At 45.2% G+C, this 23,589-nt stretch overlaps 1 protein-coding gene across 1 annotated transcript in view; it reads left to right on the top strand.

The window, feature by feature from the left end:
- Positions 1 to 23,589, top strand: part of WDR11 (WD repeat domain 11) — a 42,928-nt gene that overhangs the window by 5,288 nt on the left and 14,051 nt on the right. The window contains exons 6-15 of the mRNA XM_079793792.1: positions 2,305 to 2,470; positions 2,881 to 2,995; positions 3,987 to 4,182; positions 4,447 to 4,550; positions 7,267 to 7,443; positions 8,255 to 8,339; positions 13,919 to 14,025; positions 16,054 to 16,129; positions 20,802 to 20,910; positions 22,964 to 23,088. Coding sequence (XP_079649918.1) covers positions 2,305 to 2,470; positions 2,881 to 2,995; positions 3,987 to 4,182; positions 4,447 to 4,550; positions 7,267 to 7,443; positions 8,255 to 8,339; positions 13,919 to 14,025; positions 16,054 to 16,129; positions 20,802 to 20,910; positions 22,964 to 23,088 — 1,260 coding nt within the window. The remainder of the gene's footprint in view (positions 1 to 2,304; positions 2,471 to 2,880; positions 2,996 to 3,986; positions 4,183 to 4,446; positions 4,551 to 7,266; positions 7,444 to 8,254; positions 8,340 to 13,918; positions 14,026 to 16,053; positions 16,130 to 20,801; positions 20,911 to 22,963; positions 23,089 to 23,589) is intronic.

The raw sequence follows: 23,589 nt of genomic DNA, 5'->3' as shown, positions 1-23,589 counted from the left end.
ATATTTACTTTTGAAATATTGAATGAACATTCTAACATTGTGGCTATTGAATATATTTGAAATTTGAGGACAAAATCTGGCTTTTATTTTAAATAAATTTTCCTGACTTAAATGCTGTGCACTTCCTTGAGCTGTAAAATATGGGTATTTTTCTTATGCACGTAAAGATGTTTCTCAGACTGGTTAAGGGCCAGGATGCTAGAGGAAATGGTAGCTATCTGACTCAGGAAATTCTTCCGTCTTGCTCAGATTTCACTCTCCCAGTCTCTAACCTCGTGTTCTAGGGATTTCCCAGGGATGCTGTGAGGGTTAATCTGCAGAAACTTAAGTACTTAACACAGTGGCTGATCCTTCATGAGCATTCACTTGGTAAATCCTAGCTATTATTGTTCATATCAGAAACTGCACTGAATAAGATTTCATTATACGTAACTAGTTTTATGCATTAGAAGTAGATTTCTGTTTTCTTCCTAGAGCCATGATTATACTTTTATTTTTATTGCCTTGGCAGTTTTTTTGGCATTTATTTTAAAAGAGCCTTTACTTTTAATATGCTAAGATTATTCTATCTAGACTTTGTGGTAATTACCTGAAAAATATATGGTAAAATACAAATTGCTCTACAAATACATTTTTAATTTATATGTAAATATCATTTTTATATATTAAGCTACAGGCTGGTTAAGTTCACTAATTTACCCCCCACCCTGTGCCAAAATAATTTAAGATAGCTCCTTAAATAGCTCATGAGAACTTTATATTTATTTTTCATTGATTCTGTCTCATAAAGAAATAATTATTTTGTGGCCTGAGTAGTTTTATAAGTTATGATTTATATGTATTACATTTTTTCTCATATGAATCATGTTCACCTTGAGTTTAGGGGAAATGAATTATGAACACCTTCAAATAGAAGTGCTTTGGGTTTTCACATACATTATTATATTTTAATCTTGCTACAATCCTGGGCAGTAGTACTGGTCCCATGTTATAAATGAGGAAATTGTGTCGCACATTGTTTTAAGTGTTACTCAACTCACACAAACAGGAAATGGCAGAGCCAGGAGTTTAATGCAGTCCATATTCCTCTCTCTAGTTCTCTAACTTTATTTTAAATTTCAAAACCTTTTAATAGTATTATTATGTAGAAAATAGAATATAACTGTATGCCTATTCTTATTGAAATATATTTATTATAAAAAGGTTATGATTAAGTACAAGCAATAATCACAGATTACTAAAATGCTTTTTTGAGACTCTAACAATCTTTTACAATCCTCATGGAGTTGTGTATATTTTATTTACACAGAAGAAAATGCTATGATAAATGAGTAAATTGGCCTACTTTGTTTCAAAAAAGATTTCAGGCAGCTTAAAAGGAAAAGAATCCCGGCTGGTGTGGCTCAGTGGTTGAGTGTTGACCGATGAGCCAGGAGGTTAAGGTTTGATTCCTGGTTGGGGCTTGTGCCCAGGTTGTGGGCTCGATCCCCGGTAAGGGGTGTGCAGGAGGCAGCCTATCAATGATTCTGTCTCATCATTGATGTTTCTGTCTCTCCCTCTCCCTTCCTCTCTGAAATCAATAAATATATTTTCTTTAAGAAGGAAATGAAGACAGAGTAGAGGAAGTGACTTGCCCAGGGCCACACACAGTCCGCGGACTCCTGGTCCAGTGTCCCTTGTTACTCTAAATGTTTTGTTTTATCCTGAGTCTTGATTTCAGCATTGTTAGTACTTCTAATTGCAAGTAAAAATAAAACTACTATCCTATGAATGCCTAGTAACTTATCATAGACTTAACCTGTCATCTTATATCATAGACTTACTCTTACTACTCTATATTTTTAAATATTTAGAAACACATCTCACTCAGCCTATACAATATTATTGTCATAATTTGGGTTTTGGCACGTAGTGGAGGTTTACGTTTTAGGTACTCGCCTCTGTCGGTCATTTCATAAACAGTTGTACATTCTCATTGACAGTTTTTTTAAAAAAATTTATTTGTATTAATTTCAGAGAGGAAGGGAGAGGGAGAGAGAGATAGAAACATCAGTGATGAGAGAGAACCATTGATTGGTTGCCTCCTGCACGCCCCCTACTGGGGATGGAGCCCACAACCTGAGCATGTGCCCTTGACTGGGATTGAACCTGGGACCCTTCAGTCCACAGGCTGATGCTCTATCCACTGAGCCAAACCAGCTAGGTCTCTCATTGACAGTTTTATGTGGAAAGTACAAAATGCAATTCTTTATTAGCTTTGCCTGATATGAATAAATCTTTGACTCATTTCTTTGATTTTTTTAGTGCTGAGTTCATAACCCTCAACGACTGCCTGCAGCTGGCCTATCTGCCTTCCAAAAGGAACCACATGTTGTTGCTCTATCCCCGCGAGATTCTAATCCTGGACCTCGAGGTGAACCAGACAGTGGGCGTGATTGCAATAGAGCGCACGGGCGTCCCGTTTCTGCAGGTATCGGCAGTTGATCTTTGCCTCCCCAGAAGTCGGTTGTAGGGGAAGAGTATAACCATGCAAAGGGCCTTAGTTCGACTCGCTCTTTTCTGTTTATTAAAAATTAACAGTGTTATTGTACATTTCTTATTTTTTTACACTTTTGATTGACTTGATGTATCCTAGAAATTCTTCTGACTGATCTGGAGATATTTACTGAACTATTTAAGTTACATGGATAAAGACAAATTTTTTATGATTATAAATGGATTTTTTAAATGTTCATTTAGTTTTAAAACTTGGGAACTATGTAGTATATTTTTGTGTTTGTTTTTTTCTTTTAGCCTATATTCTCTACATATGAACTTATGAATTCCATAGTATATACTCTTTATTTTGTTTTAAAAAATAAATGAATCATCTGTTTAAAGGTAATACCCTGCTTTCAACGAGATGGTTTATTTTGCCTACATGAGAATGGTTGCATAACTTTACGTGTTCGAAGATCTTATAATAGTATTTTCACCACTTCAAATGAGGAACCAGGTGAGTTTCTCACAGTAATGTTAATTACTTTTTTTTCCGAATTATTTTGTAAAGCAAGTACCAGCCAAATTTTAGAGTTAACGAGAATCCTGGCCTTGAGAAAGCAGAATGTGTTACCATGTGAGGCCTAGAGCATCTCCTGGTGTTGCGACAGTGCCCCCTACGTGTCACTCCTTGATGGCTTCCAGGGGCCAAGTAGTTGTGATGTTTTATGAATTTTTCTTTAGCACAAGCCCAACCTTGTGTGCACGTTTGTTACTCCCTTGACCTTTCCTCCGCTTCAGGAATCTCCCTGTAAAGTGACAGGTAAGTAAGGCTCTAGGTCGTTCTGTTGTCAGTCTCTGTCTTAACCTGGAGAAGAACAATTGTTTTGTGAAGTCATGTACTACGTACTAGTCACAAAGTGACGTTAATGTCTTTTGTAAAGTACAGGTATTTGCAGGCTTATTACAGACATGTAAACTAGGATGGTCTGTAGTGCACTGTTCATGGTGTAATCATATATTACTGTTCAGAGCCTTTTCTTTGTTTTAGAAACATTAAAAAACAAGCTATCTTTTTTTTTATTGATTTCAGAGAGGAAGGGAGAGGGAGATAGAAACATCAATGATGAGAGAGAATTATGGATTGGCTGCCTCCTACTGGGAATCGAGCTCGAAACCTGGGCATGTGCCCTTAACCAGAATTGAACCCGGGTCCCTTCAGTCTACAGGCCAACGCTCTATCCACTGAGCCAAACCAGCTAAGGCAAAAAACAAGCTATCTTGATTATAATTGTCATTTTGGAAATGAAACTTGGTGTAGACAATCAATAAGGTCATTATCTATATATTCTGATGAAATTGTTGAAAGAGAAGCCATTCTTGACAGACTTTTCATTAGTGAAGGACTGGAACCTTCTTCGTGGAGGTTTAGTTTGAATTAAAGGGAAGAGGAGTGATGGCGATGTGGTTGCTTCCTGACGTTGACAAGAAGGCACCACTGTGTTCAGATGCAGATCCCGTCCAGGAGCTCACCTACGACTTACGCAGCCAGTGCGACGCCATCCGCGTGACGAAAACCGTCCGCCCCTTCAGCATGGTGTGCTGCCCCGTCAACGAGAACGCAGCGGCCCTCGTGGTGAGCGACGGCCGGGTCATGATATGGGAGCTGAAGTCTGCCGTTTGCAATCGAAGTGCACGGAACAGGTAAGTCAATCAGTAGGGCTGTTCCTTTGTTTTCTGTTTCTTTTTTTTTTTAATTGCCAGAATCATATAAAAATATCAGGGACTTTTAAAGATATTAAAAATATTTTAAAGTGATAATTAAGACCTTATGTAAACCTGCTAGAGATGTTTCACCTGTGGGTGAGAAAAGTTGAATGCCATGATCTGAAATGAGTGGTTGGTTAGTTGCTGTCATGGGATGCAGATTTTAAGGATGTGAACCAGCTAATCACGGTGTCCTTGCAGTGGCCCTGGTGTGTCGCCTCTGTACGCCCCAGTGTCTTTCTGTGGGGCTCCGGTGGGGGTGCTGCAGAATCAACTCCCCGACCTCTCTCTGGATAACATGATCGGTGAGCTTTTGTTGTTCCCTGACTTTCATGCTATGGATTCTTTCTAAGGGGCAAAGTTAATAGTCTCAGGATTTGCAGTTATAAAGGCGAAGTTAATACTTGAGAAAGCGGCAGTGTAGAGAGCCAGAGCTCTGTGCATCCCAGACGCACGGTGACATTGACTGGAGGAGCAATAACGAGCTGGGAAGGAGTGGAGGGATTATTTTAACTGGAGACACACATTGTCTTGTTTACATGCTGGTGAGCCTTACTTTCAAACGCTTATTTGCAGTTAAAGTATTGCTTCCAACTTATTCCATTATCATAGGGCCAGTATAAATTAAACGAAGAATAAAGATTTGTGATTTCAGATATTATACAACTAGAAATTATAAATACTGTATGCCAAGCAATTTTGATGTCTAATTCTTTTAAAATTGTAGCTGTGGTTTATAAAGGATTTTCTGTATCATTATTTGTTCTTCCATAATGTAATTGAAAATCACTATTATTTAGTAGGTTGTTTTGTTGAAATGCTTGATAAATGATATACAAGAAAAGTGCATTACCTTATTAATCTTTTTTATGTATTTTTTTTTATTGATTTCAGAGAGGAAGGGAGAGGGATGAAGGGATAGCAACATCAATGATAAGAGAATCATTGATCCACTGCCTTCTGCATGCCCCCTACGGGAGATCAAGCTCACAACCTGGGCATGTGCCCTGATGGGAAATTGGACCTTGACCTCCTGGTTCATAGGTTGATGCTCAACCACTGAGCCACAGCAGCTAGGCACTTATTAATCTTTTTAATCAGAGATGACATTTATTGGTTGCTCAGCATTAGGTTAAGTGCTGTGCTAAATGCTCTGTAGGTAGGTGATGCTATTTCCATTTTATGTTTGTGGGAACTGAGACCCCGAGAGATTTTAACTTTCTTAGAACCACACAACCAGTAAGTGGGAGAGCCAATGCGAGCCTGTTCACCGGGTCTGGAGCCTGCTCCTTGGCCGAGGCCTCCAGTCCTGGCTGCTCCACTGTGACTGCAGGCAGGACCGGAGCCTCCAGCCTCGGCTTTCTCATGGCTCCTGAAGATGTCAAGTCCTTTTGCTCAGTGACGCTTTTATATCTCAAATTCTTCCTCTTACCTTCCAGGCATAAATCCATAGAAGGAAGTTTGGACACATACTGGTACTCGTTTTGCAAAATGCATTTTACCAGTAACACAATTTTCTGAGTTAATTGACCTTATCTGCACTTGATAAAAATATTAAATTGAAAAGAATTACGAACACACACATGCACAGAACTAATTGGTAATATGAAAGACATTGGGATTTTATGCTGTTTAAGTATCTAAGCGATACAAATTACACATTCAAGAGACAAAAGGATATAGATTGTGCCCTAGTTCTTGACAGCGTAGTTGATTTAAAAGTATTAAATCTTTGTTACTTGAAAACATTTTAATTAAAACTTATAATTAAACTTTTAATTTTAAATTCACTATGTCCTTAATGATAATTGAAAGCAGTTCAGTTAAATACAGAGGCCTGATTTCTATTTGTTGGGTAAATGCTGCTGCTTATTAAGGCCTGCTCTGCCCTGCCGGTGTGTTGCTGCTGTGGAAGGTGCTTGCACAGACGTGTGGAAGGTGCTTGCACAGTCGTGTGGCAGTTCTTGGGAGTCGCTGCATGATGCTGGGGGTGGTGAGCGTGTAGTTGCCTGTGAACTTCCCATTCCTTTAGATCCGTCTTTTGTAACCAAAGACTGATACTAATTGTAGGACTGATCCTAAGGGATCACTTGCATTAAATTGATGGCCATTTTTTTCTGTATATCTTACGGATTTTAAAACAACTTATTATTAAAAGAACTTCATAGCTTTGAAAGATTATATTCAGAGTCTTAGCACACACTCCTAGTATTTACATATTTCCCTTAACACGTATTTGTACTTTCGGTCAGGAAGACAAAACAGGCTGGGCGCTTAACGTGTTAAACAGTATATGTATGTGTGTATTCATATGTGCACTCACATATTCTTTACTGTAGTATTTTTGACATTTTAATCCAGTCATCAGTAGTGGTTTATAGGAAGAAAGTTTGTTTACCCTTGTTAGTAGACAGTATTGATGTTGTAGTCTACATATTTGTTACACTCGTTTTTTTATTGGAGTCATCTTTTTAGTTTGAGACTTGGTTTCCTAAGTGTGAATGCTATATCTGAAAGTTATGCCATTTAATACCTAGCTCTTGGCAGTTACAGGTTATATGTAATATACATTTTATATATTAACATATAATGGATTTAATTGTAAAGCTTACATTTTGTAGGATTTCTTATTAGAAATCCATGTGAGTTCTTGAACCTGTTGTGTGTGATTACTGATTCTGGGTGCCTTTTACCAAGTCATCGACTGAGAGTCACTCCACAGAAACTGCCCTCTAACCGAGTGCCCTTGGTTTGTCTTTGGTGCCCTCATTCCAGGAGCTTTGGCTGACACAGTGTTTCTTAGGAGACAGGTTGCATTCTGGAAGCATGCCCTGGAGTATCTGCCTCGAGGCGCCAGGCAGTGCACGGCAAGGCCCACAGCCAAGGGCAGGGCCGCCGTCCTGCTTCAGCCCGAGGTGCACAGCTCACCTTCCGGACCTGAGTGTGCTCTCTGGGCCTCCAGTGTTTCCCCTGAAGATCGCATACATTGTAATTGATGTGTTGCTGTTGGTTACCCATCAGGGCAAAGCGCAATTGCTGGGGAAGAGCATCCCAAAGGCTCCGCTCTGCAGGAAGTGCACCTCAAGTTCCTGCTCACGGGACTGATTTCAGGACTGCCTGCGCCGCCGTTCACTGTCCGCATGTGTCCCCCGTTGACCACAAAGAACATCAAGATGTATCAGCCATTGCTTGCGGTTGGTGAGTATCGGACCTGTTTTTGTGTGTTGGTTTGTTTATTAAGACATTTTTATGGATTTTTAGAGAGAGGGAGAGAGAGAGAAAGAGAAACATTGATTTTAAGAGGCAAACATTGATCACTGCCTCCTGATTGGGTATGTTGCCTGCAGCCCGGGCATGTGTCCTGACCAGGAATTGAACCTGCAACCCTCTGGTGCAGGGGATAATGCCCAACCCACTGAGCAACACCGGCCAGGGCAAGCACCGGTCTGTCTTAAATTCATCATGCATGTTTTATAAGACTTTTAACTTTGCTAGTTACTGGAAAATCCTTGTTTATCTTTGAGAAGAAAGAGGAAGAGGCTAAGTGAAATTGTTTTTTTTAAAGCTGTGATTTGTTGGCCTCTGGCTTTCTCCCCAGGTCTATGAACATGTGCTTTGTGTTTTTGTGGGTTTTTTTTTCTAAAATGAAAACCTGACCACATTTATTTTGTTGCTGGTATGTCTGAGTTATGCTAGTATGTCAGCTTAATGGCTGACATGTGAGTACTAATGGTTCATTTGAATATTGCTATTTGGCAAATTTTTTTCCCCATTTTTTCATTACTATCTTCTGAAAGTGATTTGAATTTTAAGGTTCAGTAAGATTTCAGAGCACACAAGATCAGGCCCATTTTTGATAGGAAGGAAGACAGAATTTTAATTTTTTTATCACATAGCTTTGGTCCCTTTTATAAAAGAGAAATGTTGTAAATGATTGAAATCTTGAGAAAAGACTCATGTTGGAAAGATCTGGAACTCCCGCTAGGTGAATGCTCTCCTGTGTGTGCAGGTACAGGTAACGGCTCTGTCCTGGTGTACCACCTGACCAGCGGGCTGCTGCACAAGGAGCTGAGCGTCCACTCGTGTGAAGTCAGGTGAGTGTCCTGTGTCACCACATCACACCCAGGCGCTCTGCCCGGGGCGCTCTCACCCACATCACACCCAGGCGCTCTGCACGGGGCGCTCTCACCCACATCACACCCAGGCGCTCTGCCCGGGGCGCTCTCACCCACATCACACCCAGGCGCTCTGCACGGGGCGCTCTCACCCACATCACACCCAGGCGCTCTGCCCGAGGCGCTCTCACCCACATCACACCCAGGCGCTCTGCACGGGGTGCTCTCACCCACATCACACCCAGGCGCTCTGCACGGGGCGCTCTCACCCACGTCACACCCAGGCGCTCTGCACGGGGCGCTCTCACCCACATCACACCCAGGCGCTCTGCCCGGGGCGCTCTCACCCACGTCACATCCAGGCGCTCTGCCCGGGGCGCTCTCACCCACGTCACACCCAGGCACTCTGCATGGGGTGCTCTCACCCACATCACACCCAGGCGCTCTGCACGGGGTGCTCTCACCCACATCACACCCAGGCGCTCTGCACGGGGCGCTCTCACCCACATCACACCCAGGCGCTCTGCCCGGGGCGCTCTCACCCACATCACACCCAGGCGCTCTGCACGGGGCGCTCTCACCCACATCACACTCAGGCGCTCTGCCCGGGGCGCTCTCACCCACATCACACCCAGGCGCTCTGCCCGGGGCGCTCTCACCCACGTCACACCCAGGCGCTCTGCACGGGGCGCTCTCACCCACGTCACACCCAGGCGCTCTGCACGGGGCGCTCTCACCCACATCACACCCAGGCGCTCTGCCCGGGGCGCTCTCACCCACGTCACATCCAGGCGCTCTGCCCGGGGCGCTCTCACCCACATCACACCCAGGCGCTCTGCACGGGGTGCTCGCCACTGAGAGCTTCGCACCGTCAGTGGTCAAGTCAGCCAGTGGCTCGCTCAGTGAGGATGAGCGCCGATGGCTGCCTTCTGTAAGGGCACGTGCAGGGAGCGCCGCTCCGCACGTCTGTCACTGTGACTCATTGTTTCTCCTGAGGCTCGGGCTGTTTTCCTACTGGAAATCACTGCGTTTCCTTGTTCAGGTTTATCAGCTGGTTTTTCATTTCTGTAAAGATCCCTTAGTAGGACTGTTGATGAAAATTTGAATAAGGTCATTTTAATAATTAATCTCAGTTATGTTTTTGTTTAAGCACCATGAGAACAGGACCGAACGCTAGCATTGTAAAATCTCGAGATGTGATCTTTTTGTGAGTGTGCAGACATAAGGGAGGGAGGGCCAAGGTGACAGAGGGGTGCGTGCCTCTAGCTTTCTCTCTTCTCATGGCCTTGCTTTGCTGATTGTATGGCTGTTTCCCTTTTATGCCCGAGCAAGGATGGACTGTATAATATAGTCATTAAATTGCCAGTATTGTTGATGATATTATAACAAAAGTACAGAGAAAGACCATTTTCTGTCCTCTGTACATTATAAGTACTGGTCCCACGCCTGTGTTACAATTCTTAGTGAACCCTTAAAGAGCACGCTGTTCTGAGTAAACGCCATGTCTGAAGGGGCAGAGGTTAGCCTGCCGGGTGTCTGAGCTGCTGATGGGGATGGATGTTCCTGAGGCGTTTCCGTGGCCGCCTCCTCCCAGGTGCAGTGCTTGGTGGCGCAGCCGGGGTGACTGTCCACCCTGTGCGTCCCCTTCAGTGTCTCCCTGATACACGCCGTGGAGCGGATTGTCTCCAAAAGCTGGCCTCTGCCTCCTCCTCTTCAGGAGTCCATGCTGCCCACAGCTCCTCTTCCTTCCCTGCCCACAGCTCTCTGACAGGCTCCACCTTTCCTCGGTGGCAGCACCAGCAGCCAGACTCTCCACTTGCCCAGGGCTTGCTCTCAGGTTCGGTCCTCACACTCGGCAGGCATTCCTCCCATTGAACCGCCACTCAGTTCCAGGCAGGAGGCCTGTCCTTCCCAGTTCACTGGGAGGTGTTGGATGGAATCAGGGAGGCCTCCTGTGGATGGATGGTGTGTGCACCTGGGTGAGCAGGAGACGTTTTGACAGTAAGGTAAAAATTTGACTGAGCCAGGATCCATGTTAGGACTCTGGTCCAGGCTTCTGGAAAATCAAGTACATTTTCCTTCTTTCTGAACACCGACATTTTGAATGAAGGCAGTAGCTAGTCCCAGTGAGCTGCTCACTTCTTAACGTCAGATTTGTTCTCCTTGCTCCGTTGGGTCCTAGATGTCGGTCAGTCCATAACTTACAGTTGCTATGGTGATACTTATTACTGAGTGACACTGAAAGTGCTTCGAAACTGTTACCTGGGATTCCAGACAACTCTAGGGGTACACTCCTCACACCGGCTGGTGTGAAGGATACACAGACCTGCACCCTATTTCATATGGTTTCTCCCTCTTAATTGCCATTTTGAAGATAACTCACCTTTTATATTCAGAGATGGTACCCAAGAAGATGCTAACATCCTGCTGTCCTGTGCTTCAATTAATGCAATTATAGTATCATAATTATAAAAGCCATTATGGAAATCTCACAGCGTGTTATAAAAACTGCCGAACTTATTAGCAATCAACCCAGTACACTCTGGATATTCACATGCAAATTAAAGGCCAGCTTTTAGAAAGGTGTTTTTTTCTCCCCGTGCTGAATGTGTTGTGTAAAACCACTTGGTCTGAAGCACTTGAATCTCATGCACGCTCACGGCCAGGGTCGCCCAGCTGCAAGTTGCCTCTGTGTGGTCTTTGAAAGCCATGGTGTTTTAACCAGTTACCTTTGCAAGTAGGTATTGAGCAGCTTCTGTGCCTGCAAACAGACAGGTGTGGCTCATGATCTGTTGGAAGATTCCTGGAAGTAGGTAAAGTGGATACATGTCGGTTTTCTTAGATTATTAGCTTGTGTCTTTGTCCAGTAGACTAGATTTATAATAATACTGGAGGCCCGGTGCACGAATTCGTGCATGGGTGGGGTTCCTCGGCCTGGCCCGCGATCGGGGCTGATCTGGGTCGGCCGGGGGAGGTTGGCTGTGGGAGCACACTGACCACCAGGGGGCAGCTCCTGCATTGAGCGTCTGCCCCCTGGTGGTCAGTGCACATCATGGCAACCGGTCGCAAAGATCGCTTAGGCTTTTATATATATAGATAGCTCAGTACTATTTTCAGTGTCAGAAATTATTAGAACAGTAGTTTATATGGGTATCAGAACATTGACTGGCTCAGTGTTATTTTGAGGAAATGGAGTGATTTGTGGAAAGTAAAATGATCTCTGTTTTGTCTTTCAATAAATTTGCAGATGTTCGTTTTATATAATCCCAGAACTTTAGGGCCTGTCAGGAAGTGTGGCACCCGCAGTTAGAAGTAAACGGTGGCATCCATCCCCAGTGGGGGTCCGCAGGCCCATCTGGAAACCTTAGGGGGTCAGAACCCCAGACGCCCACCAATAAGGTTACATTGCTCAGTAGTTAGGGATCCTACAGAATAAGCCTGGATGGAGTCTGAGAGTGAGCTGCTGCTCTCCCATTGTGGGTGAAGTTCAGTGCACAGTGTAACCTAAGCAATGGTTTCTAATCCTTAGAGCAAGCACTGGGGTGTTCAGCTGTGTCTGACAAGAGTTTTCGTTCTTTTCTTTTGAGAAATAATCCCCTCATCTCATCTACTCTGAGGTCCCACCTGATTTTCTTTCTCTGCAGTTGATCAGTAGGTGTGGGATGGATATACCAGCTGCTGCTGGAATCGGCTCAAAGGCAGCACGCCCGGTGCTAGAATCAAAATCAAATAACAGCCACCCCGTTCTGTTATGTCTGAACCCTGGGACATCCTGTAAGCCATGGGGCAGGCACTCCTTGAATATGTGTGGGACCAACATAAGACAGCATGCGAGGCTTTTCTCAACCTCACTCATTTAATCTGAGGAATTTACCACCGGTGTAAGCATGTCGTGTGCCTGGTGAGACGCGCCGGCACAGCACCTCCCTTCAGAGAGAGAGTACGTCTAGGTCTAATGCCGTTTCTCAGCCAGCTGCCCCGTCCCCTCGTCCCCCCGCCCCCTCGCCCCCTCAACCCCCTGTCCCCCCGTCCCCTTGTTCCCTTGTTCCCTCATCCCCTTGTTCCCCTCGTCTCCTCGTCCCCTTCTTCCCTCATCCCCTCGTCCCCCCGCCCCCTCGCCCCCCCAACCCCCTATCCCCCCGTCCCCTTGTTCCCTTGTTCCCTCATCCCCTTGTTCCCCTCATCCCCTTCTTCCCTCATCCCTCCGTCCCCCCGACCTCCCGTCCCCCATCCCCCCGTCCCCCCATCCCCTTGTCCCCTTGTTTCCTCGTCCCCTCGTCCCCTCGTCCCCTCGGTGGTGCAGGCTTCCAGGCACAGCCCTGTGCGCCCTCTGGGTCTCAGCTTTATGGTCCTGGAAGCCTCGCCTGCTCCGAGGGACTGAGAGCTCCTGCTGACCTCTGCAGCCTCTCCTGGTCCTCGGGAACACAGGCGGACCGTGTGATCGCTCCTGCTGCATCAGAAGCTCCGGAGGGCAGCGGTTGTGCCTTCCTCGTTCAAGCCGCGTTCCCATGGCCTAGCACACCCACCAGCATGTACCGGGTACTCAGCAGGTGTATTTTTATAAACACGGAGTGGAGCACTGGCAGGCTGGAATTGTTAGTGTCCAGCGACAGTGGCCTTCCTGTGTGGAGCCCAAGCGGTTCAGACGCCAGCAGCGAGGCTTGGAGCGCGTGCCCTGAGGTTTCTGTCTGACTGAAGCCCTCAGACTTAAGAGCAGAATGAGTCCAAACTGATTCTCCTCTAGTTCAGTCTGAGGAGAAAACTTAATGAAGATGTTACACGTTAGGAGAAAGAGAAACAGGAGACAAAGGGACTTTCCCAGTGGTAATTAACCAAGTCATATTGTGTTCACCGGAGGTGTGGTTTGCATTTAACAAGTGGGGAGGCCTCTTCCAAATCTCACTGTGTTGTTTGCTTCGGGAGTTTATGCCTCCTAACCAAGAATGTTGATAAAATTTGATAAAATTCCTAAGTGGACTCAACTTCAAGCAGTCTGCTCAGAATATTTCTATACCACTTGTTTTTAAGCAGAGGAATTCCCAGAAACCACTGCAGCGTGACTCCTTTACCAGATTTTAAGTTATTTTATTGCTGCTACCGATGCCGATAACCAAACTGTCTTGTCAGTATTTGGAGATAAAGTTTTAACTAGAAATAATTTCATATGTGTTGGAAATATATGGTAATTTAGGCTCAAATAAGAGATTATATTAATATTACTTTTTAAAAAATATTTTTATTGATTTTTTTACAGAGAGGAAGGGAGAGGGATAGAGAGCTAGAAACATCGATGAGAGAGAAACTTCGATCATTTGCCTCCTGCACACCCCCCACTGGGGATGTGCCCGCAACCAAGATACATGCCCTTGACCGGAATCGAACCTGGGACCCTTCAGTCTGCAGGCCGACGCTCTATCCACTGAGCCAAACCGGTTTCGGCTTAATATTACTTCTTAATTAACTTGTATAATTTAGGTCTTGGGAAAAACTTACTTGTCAAATAACTTTTTCAGACAGAAAATTTATTAGATTAATCTTTGTTTAATTTCTCATTCTAGGGGTATTGAGTGGACGAGTTTGACTGGCTTCCTTTCTTTTGCTACCTCAACACCGAACAATATGGGGCTGGTGAGGAACGAGCTTCAGCTGGTTGACCTTCCCACAGGTGTGTGACCTTCCCACAGGTTTGTGCACTGGGCCTGTTGCGGTGCCGACGGCTGGTCATGCTGATCAGAGCCATTGCCATTCCTGTACGCGCTCTGAAGCACTTGCTTCCCCACGGAGCTCTGTGTGCTGTCTGTATGCTCATGTCTTGCTGCTGTTCTCTCACCGTGTCCTGGGGAGGACTCGGCGTTGTTTGTGTGCAAATGGTGTCACCACAGGTGTGTGATGAAGGGAGCACCATTGGCCCGAACAGGAGTTTCATAAATACATGACATCAGTTCTTCTTTACACATTGTTACAGATAGATAGCCAGAAGTACTGTTTTAAAATAAATCCAGGTCGCTCAACTCAGTTAGATTCTATTTCAGAATTTTGGACTTTAAAGGAAATCATTAAAAAACTTACAGGTAAGGATTGTTTCTAAATGATCAAATTTAAGATAGTTGATAGTCTCTGGCTGACTAAATAGGGAGATTTAATTTGGGAGTTTAAAGACTTTACAACAGGAAACTTCCTGTAAAGTAACTTGTTCAGAATTGTTAAAAACCTACAGCCCAAAGAATTTTAAAGTGAAAAACTTGAAAATAGAATAAGGTGAGGATTTCAAATTATTTTATAGCACATGCATTGATTTCAAATAAATTTTTTTAACAAAATTGTGGTTTCTTTAAAATGCCATAGCAATATGAATATATGTAGATGGTTTTAACCAATAAAATGCGTGTGTGTGTGTAATGTGTGTTGGTGAATCAGGTATATTGTTGCTTCCTTATATTCTCAATGTGCATTTCCAAGATAGAGTTGAGAACAACTAAGGTACGGATCAGTGTTACTAACCCTCAGGGACTTGGCGCCACCTGCAGGCCAGTGTTGCTCTCGCGTCCCTGGAAGTGACTGAGTCCCAGATTCCCAAGGCGGCTGGTCTCTAGTCACAAGGTCGCTGGGATGAAATGGCGCTCTCTAGTGTCGTTCACTAAAACAAGCAAACAAACCAAAAACCCTGTTCACTTTTTCCATCGGCTCAGGTTCAGGACTTGTAGATAACTGCATCTGTCTGTTACAGTCTGTTTCTGAGGAACACGTTTCTAAGTGGGAGACTGACGGCATGAAGAGCAGGGAGGCCTGCAGGCGTCAGTTGTCTTTAAATTGAGGATGTTCTCTCTTGATTAATGTGAATAAAACACTAGGAAAACATATTAAAATATATTTGTTCAGATATAAGGTAGAATTTGCTTTTTTTTTTTTTTGGTTTAAATTCTCACCTGAGGACATGCTGAGGGTTGAGGGGGCGGCGGGGGGGGGGGGGGGGGGGGGGGCGGGGCAGGGAGAAACATCGATGTGAGAGAGAAACATCCATCGGTTGCCTTCTGTACTGGGGATCGAACCACAGCCCAGGTGTGTGCCTGCCTGGGAACCAGCAGCAACCCTTGTGCACAGGATGCCGTTCAGCCAGCTGAGCCGCTCCAGCTGGGCACGCTTTTTTAATTAGAGAAAGTCATTGTCTTCTTCGGCAGTTAACTAGTTCCTGTCATTCCCCAGTTTTAGTTTGTAGAGAACTTTTGATAGGAACATGTCAAAATATTTCAGTTGGGTATTTTGCACCTGGAACAAGAACTCTTCAATACCTGTCATCTTTTCCCCACTCGTTAGTTTTTGTAAGCATGGGAATGTTTATATTCCTTTGAATGTACAGTAGTTTTTACAGTGACAGTTGCTCTCCTGTAATGCCTTCAAACTTTAGAAATTGATATTTATAAATTTCTAAAATTAAATTATTGAAAGAAACCACAGAAGAAATATAAGAAACTATAACAAGTGAAGATATCTTTTTATAAAATAGAGTTTGAATATAAGTAATATATTATTGGTCTTTAACTTGTAATACTTTTGAGAATATGGTTTGAATTTGATTATTAGACAGAAGCAGAGGGGAGAAGAGGGTTGCACGGGTCAGAGTACATGGTGTAGCTCCTAGTTTCCTGTTTTATGGGCCGTTCTCTCACGTTGTCTTTAACGTTTGCAATCAAAGGCAGGAGCATTGCTTTTCGAGGAGAACGAGGCAATGATGAATCGCCCATCGAAATGATTAAAGTATCTCATTTGAAGTAAGTATCAACCTAAACACATCTATTGTGGTATTGCAGTGGAATCTCAAGGAATCTCTGTCCTCTTTAAGAGTGAGATGTGCTAAAGTCCACAGGGGAACTCTTCATGTTAGCAAATGGTGACATGCAGCCATATCAAAGGAAATAATTTGATCACAAAATTAATTTTCTCTCTATTTTTTTTAAGATATATTTTTATTTCAGAGAGGAAGGGAGAGCAAGAGATAGAAACATCAATGATGAGAGAGAATCATTGATTGGCTGCCTCCTGCATGCCCCCTACTGGGGATCGAGCCTGCAACCCAGGCATGTGCCCTTAGACTGGAATCGAACCCGGGTCCTTTCAGCCTGCAGGACTGAGCCAAACCCAGCTAAGACAAGTTGCTGTCTCTATTTCTCCACTTCTACAGAGATGAGGGGACTTGTGTGGATCATAGTTCATTAGGTTGGTAAAACCAGTAGCCCCGTTTTGTTCTGATGCAAATTGACATAAATCCTGCCAGCCACTAAGAAAAGGCAGTTTGTTAGATGATGAAATTCTCTTGTACTTCCACCTTATTGTGGTTTATTAAGTGAAAGAACTCTTTCTTTATTTGTAATTTATACCCATTTTACCTCCAGGACATTTCTAAGTTTTTTGTTCCAGGGGGGATATTCAGCAGGATTATCTACACTAAAAAAGAGAAAGATGCAAATTGACCGTAACTTTGCGATGCCCACCAGCCAGTCAGGAGTGAGTATGCAAATTAACCCAACAAAGATGTAGGTTAATTTGCATACACAGGCGCTGAGCGGCCAGGGGTGGGATGCTTGCATTGTCGCCATGGTGACGACACAGGCATTCCACACCACCCCAGCCACTCCGCACTGCCCCAGCCGCTCCGGGCCTCTGGGCAATGTGGGAAGGTGGAAAGGTGGCTCCTGCCCGAGCGAAAGTGGTGCTGGCAGCCAGGGGAAGGAAGGTCCATTCTTGCACGAATCTTCATGCATCGGGCCTCTAGTCTACCTAATAAAAGAGTAACATGCTAATTGATCGTACCTTCGTGACGCCCACCAGCCAATCAGGAGTGAGTATGCAAATCAACCCAACAAAGATGGTGTGTTAATTTGCATATGCAGGCGCCCAGCGGCCGGGGGCAGGGCGGGACGCTTGCGTCATCGCCATGGTGATGACGCAGGTGTTCCGCACCGCCCCAGCCGCTCTGGGCCTCTGGGCAGCGTGGGAAGGCGGAAAGGCGGCTCCGGGCCGAGTGGAAAGGCAGCTGCGGCCAGAGTGAAGGCTATGCTGGCAGCCAGGGGAACGAAGGCCCATTCTTGCACGAATCTTCGTGCATCAGGCCTCTAGTTAAAAATAAAGACTAAATGAAAACTGAAAGATCAAAGACAGAAGTAGTAAACTCTCTAAAATAGTTTTCTAAATTACTGTACCTTTTCTGTGATCTTTGCATTTCCATGTAAAATATAGAATCAGTTTGTCTGTTTAACCAAAAAAGCTTTAGATTGGGGTGGTGTTGAACCCATAGATCCTGTGGGAAGAATTGACATCTTACGTTTTGTGATTCATGAACGAGGTGTATCTCTCTACTTCCTGAGGTTTTCTTTAATGTCAGTAATCAGTAAACCACCTGGCCATTCCTGAATGAACTCCACTTGGACATGATGTGTTACTGGATGTAATTTGCTAATATTTTAATAAATTCTGGTTTGATTTGCTAATATTTTATCAGATATTTTTGCATCTATGTTCATGAAGGGTATTGGCCTGGCTCTGGAGTGAGGAGGATTGACCTTGTGGCTGCATTGGGAAGGATTTGCTCCTCTTTTTCTGCATGAGTTTGTGTGGAATTGATAATAATTCCTTCCTTGATGAGGAAATTCACCAGGGAAGAGCTCTGTGTCCATGAAGGAAATTGAATATAATTTATATATACAGGGTGAGGCAAAGGTAGGTTTACAGTTGTTCATATGGGAAGTCCTATATAATAAAGAGCTAATATGATAATTAGAGGGAACAGCAGAAGGACCATCTGGATGACCTTCCAGGCAAAGCCAGGGCTGCGAGGCCAAGCCCCTGGCACGAATTTCGTGCATCAGGCCTCTAGTAATATAATAATTAATAATAATACAAGAATAAACTGTTTCAGGTATGCACAACTGTAAACCTACTTTCCCTACCCCTTTATATAATTTCTTTTTCCCCAAGGAACTTTGGTAGTTGCTGTATTTCAAGTAATCTATTTCATTGACATTGTTGAATTTATAGATATTAACTTGTTCATCATATTCTCTTATTCTTTAATGTCTGTGATCTGAGTGATGTCTGTTTCATTCCTGATATCAATAAATCGTGTTGATCAATTTCATTATCTTTTCAAAGAAACTCCTTTGGTTTCTTTTTTTCCGTGGTTTTCTATTTTCTATTTCATTGACTGCCATGGTTATCTTTTCTTTTTCTTCTGCTTACTTTGGGTTTAATACATCCTTCTTTTTAAGGTAGAACCTTAGATGATTGAACTAGTAAGGTCTCTCTTTAAAGAAAGATTTAAAGTAAGCATTTAATGCTGTAATAAGCACTATTTTTCCTGTACTCTACATTTATTTTGATACGATTATTCTTCATTTTAATTTATTTTATAATGCTTTTACATTTCCATGGGGTAATTATAGATACATTGTTTAATTCCAAGATGTTGGGAGGTTTTCCAGGTGTTTTTCTCTTCACTTCTAGTTCCCGTTAGAGTCAGAGAGCATTTTATTCTACCTCAGTCCTTTTAAATTTCCTGTCACTGGTCCATGGCCCAGAATATGCTCCACCTTAGTGACTGTGCCATGTGCACCTGAAAGGCCGTCTGTTCTGTGCTGATTAGAATATTCCGTACATGTCGGTTCAGGGTGGCTTATGGTGTTCTTACGATTTTCTGTCTGCTTTCCTATCTGTTACTAAGAGACAGATGAGTGTTGCAGTTTTGAACTTGCGGATTTATTTCTCTTTTGAAGATCTAAACTGCTTTGAGTATTTAATTTATTTTTTTTGGTATGGCAAAGGTGGAAATTTACTGAAGAACATGTACGTCAGACTCCCACGTGGGGAGGGGATAGAGTCCCTAAACTTACTAAGTGTCTTACAGCTCTGGAATTAGGCACATCCGTATTTGGTCTGTCCTGCTACTTACTTTTGGTTAATTGACTTTTTTATCGTTGTGAAATGTTCTCTTTGTGTTTGGTAATTCTCTGATCAAAAGTAATTCGGAGTTGTCTGCCCAGGGCAGCCACTCCAGCTCTCTTTTCATCAGTGTTTACAGGGTGTATCTTTTCGAACCCTTCACTGATATGTAAGGTTGATTTCTTAGGGACAGCATATAGTTGGGGCTTGTTTTTCTCTTTGCTCTGACATTTATATTTAATGTAGTTAAAGTGGCTTATGTTTAAAGTGACCATTTTGCCAGTTTTTTCATCTTAAATGAATTAATGTAGTTTTTATTTATTAGGCGTAATCTCTACTATGCAAAATATCAGTTGTTATAATCCACATAAACACAATTCTTTGGGGGAGGTTCTCAATAATTTTAAAAAATGTAAAGGAGTCCCGAGACCAAAAAGTTTGGGAATTGCTCATTTGAACTGTTTGGGCTCCGATTTCTGCTGTGGCCGTCAGTCTTGACGCCACGTGTGCCTGCTGAAGTCATAAATCTAACAGCGGATCACGTTATCCCTGACCTGAAAGCCTCCAGAGACCCCGTTCTCTAGAGGGTAGCTTCTGCACACCCAGCGTGGCACGTGGGGTGCTTTAGGTCTTCCATAATCGCGATCCAGAATTCACATTCAGTCTTCTTTCTCGTGCTTGATTGCTCTCTGAAACGCTGCTCTTAGGTCGCTGCTTCCCCCAAACGCCCTGCGTCCTTTCTAGTTTTTTGCCGTTTGTCATATTTGTAACTCTGCCAGAAAGCCCTTTTCTTATTGTCAAAATACATCTCTTTCACAGTGGTCTTTCTAGCATCTACCAGACTCTGTCTTTTGTTAGGTATTTACAAACAGGCCTTAGATGCCTTTATAATCAGCAGGGAGCCCTGCACCGTACAGTCCACTGAGGTGGTACAGTTCTCTCCGTGGGCTGTCCCTTTTCCTCCTCACGGCGGTCAGCGAGGCAGGTGAGCCGGAACAGGGTTTGTCTGAAGCCACAGAATTGTCGAGTGGCCGACGTGGTCCTGAGCAGGTGAACCCGAGGCCTCTGATGCACTGAGCACAAGGGACCTTCCTGCTGTCACACGTCCCCAGTGTCAGAGGATAGAGACTCGGCGTAACTTCCCCCTAACCTTTACCATCGCCTGCACCATTCTGCTCGGAGGCAGGGGTGTTCTGTCGTGTGTGAGCGCACCGCCTGGGAGGTGTGAGCGCCGCGGCTCCAGGTGGACTCCTTCCTGCCTTCCCTGGTCCTGCTTCTGTGCCGGCTCCTGGCCCGGCGGGGCTCGGTGGCTCCTGGCGGCGGGCTCAGCGGCTCCGAGGTCGTCGTGGAGCTTCCCTCCATGGCCGTTCCCACGAGGGCGAAACGTTAGTGTCAATTGTCTGGTTAGGGTGTGTCAGCTGAGGTGTTTGATTTACTGAACTTTTTACTTTACTACGTATGTGAAAATTTTGCAAAAAGGCACTTATTTAGTAATTTTGTTTGTTTTAGGCAGTATTTGGCAGTTGTATTCAAAGATAAACCGCTGGAGTTATGGGATGTTAGGACTTGTACCATTCTTAGAGAAATGTCCAAAAACTTCCCTGGGATAACCGCTTTGGTAAGTTGTACCTTAAGAACGAAACCGTTTATTTAGGGATGGGTATGTGTGGTGAATAGTTTTCTTAGCTTGAGTTGAAATCGTGATTGCCATGTGTTTTCTTGTAAAAATGTGTGTCCAAAGAAGATGATCTAAATAAATGAAGATAGCTCTTATTCTTGGATGTGTTAAGCTAATACTACATTAGTGCAATTCCCATTCAAATTTTATTCAGATGTTTGAGGAGCAGGATGGATAGCACAGTGCTACTTATGTAAGTTACAAATGCATACAAAATAACTACATGCCAATCCTATATAATAAAAGCCTAATATGCTAAGTATCTGGTTGTCCGGTCGGCCATTCAACCAATCAAAGCATAATATGCTAATAACTAGGGGGCCCAGTGCACGAATTCGTGCACCTTGAAAGGAACTGTGGGCTGCGAGGCTACGGTGGGCACAGGGACTGGTCTCGGCCCATCCTTCGTGCCTCTGCCCAGCCCCTCCTACTGCAGCCCCCAGTTCCCTGTCTGCCAGCAGCCCTGCTCCCGCCACCACCGTTCCCACGTGCTGACGGTGCCGAGCGATCGGGGCCGGCGCCAGCAGCGGGTGCAAACAGGGCTGGCGCCGGCAGTGGGTGTGAGAAGCGGCTGCCGGCCCTGATCGCCCCTTAGGAGCAGGGGAAGGTGGAGAAACCCTGAGGGGCGATCGGGGCCGGCAGCCACCACTTGCACTTGCTGATGGCGCCGAGTGATCGGGGTCGGTGCCGGGCGCCAGCAGTGGATGCTAGCGGGGCCGGCGCCATCAGCAGGTGCGAGCGCCGGGCGTGACAGTGGCACGTGGGAGCAAAGAATTTTCATGAACCACCAGAGGCTCACCCCAATGACAGCTACTGGCACCCCGCTTGGTCTGGCACCCCCACTCACCTGCTTCATCATCCCGCTGCGGCCGATGCCCACCATGTTCCATGCTCTGCCACCTGCTGCCAACGCCTGCCATGTTCTGTGCGTGCCCCCTGGTGGTCAGCACACATCATAGTGACCGGTTGTTCACTTGTTCCACCGTTCGGTCTATTTGCATATTAGCCTTTTATTATATAGGATATGCTAAGGTTGCTCAAACGCTTGCTATGACATGCACTGACTACCAGGGTACAGAGAGTCAACCAGTCGCTATGACATGCACTGACCACTAGGGGACAGTCTACCTGTCGACCAGTCACTATGATGTGCACTGACCACCAGGGGGCAGATGCTCTGACCGGTAGGTTAGCTTGCTGCTGGCGTCCAGCCGATTGGGACTGAGCGATATGGGCTAGACACGCTCTGGAGCCCTCCCGTGGTCCCTCCCCAGCTGGCCAACCTCCCACGCCCCTCCCCGGCCCTGATCATGCACTGGTGGGAACCCTCGGCCTGGCCTGCACCCTCTCGCAATCCGGGACCCCTTGGGGGATGTCAGAGAGCCAGTTTTGGCCTGATCCTGCAGGCCAGGCTGAGGGACCCCACTGGTGCACGAATTCGCGCAGTGGGCCTCTAGTTTATATGTATGAGGCAATATTAGACTAAATGCATTAAAGTAGGTAGGCCTATAACAGGAGCAATAAATAAAGGGAGAGGTTGGAGGTGGACCTGCGGGTGATAATGCAGTGAGCAGAGAACACTGTCATCTCTCCCTGGCACCAAGGCTGTGGGGTGGAGAGTGCGCCTTTGAATTTATTGAATTTATTATTTCCAGTTCATAAAAAGATAGTATCATAGGGTTAGACTTTTTAGAAGTTAGCCATTAAATTCTTCTACCTTAAGCTCTAATTAAAGATGAGAGGTAGCAAGGGGTAGAGGTAGATTATGAAAATCATCTGCCTTAAGCTGTAATGAAAATGCATTCCTTCGGCCTTTCTGTAAATAGATGAGTCCCAGGAACAACTGTAACTCATGGGCAGCAATAGTAAATAACGCTTATTAATTATAATAAGTGCTTGTTAATTATAATTAATAATAAGTGACGCTGGCACCACCAGGAGCCCGCTGCTCTGGAAGGACACTGAGCACGTGCCGGTGTCTCTCACTTCACAGGAGTGGTCCCCGTCTCACAACCTGAAGAGCCTGAGGAAGAAGCAGCTGGCCACCCGTGAGGCCATGGCTCGCCAGACCGTGGTCTCGGACGCCGAGCTGAGCATCGCCGAGTCGTCTGTGATCAGGTGTGTGCGCCCTTGCCTGCCACTGCCACCTGTGATGCCCGGGTCACGGGGGGAGCTTGACAAGTGCCCTCCGAGGCTCTCCACAGGCACGGTGCCCGCTGCCTTGGACGTGCCTTGTTGGGTGTTTCGTCCCCACCCAGCTTCCTGAGTCACGTGGCTGCCGCACCGCTCAGCGCAGCCAGTGCCTTCGTCATGTCCGTTCGTGAAGTGATTGTTCTGTCCCATACCGTCCGCTTCTGACATAAAATGAGCGTAGCCTTGAACATGCAGAGATCATGTTGTCATTTATGTGCACCAAAGAAAACATTCAGAATTCTACACGTAGTGTTGTTCTCACCCATCCCCACCAGTTTTCCCAGTAAAACCGCCCCAGAGAATGATGGGTCAGGGAAGGCCCCGCCACTGCAGAGAGAGCTCTGAGCAGCAGTGAGGAGGGGTCTCCTGTGTGGATGGAGGCCCCTCCTCCACGCGGTGCATGTCTGCCCGGGAGGACTACCAGGG

Source organism: Cnephaeus nilssonii, assembly GCF_951640355.1.
Source record: "Cnephaeus nilssonii genome assembly, chromosome: 16".
Lineage (NCBI taxonomy): Eukaryota > Metazoa > Chordata > Mammalia > Chiroptera > Vespertilionidae > Cnephaeus > Cnephaeus nilssonii.
Note: the sequence above shows the minus strand (reverse complement) of the source record. Positions and strands in the feature narration are given on the sequence as shown.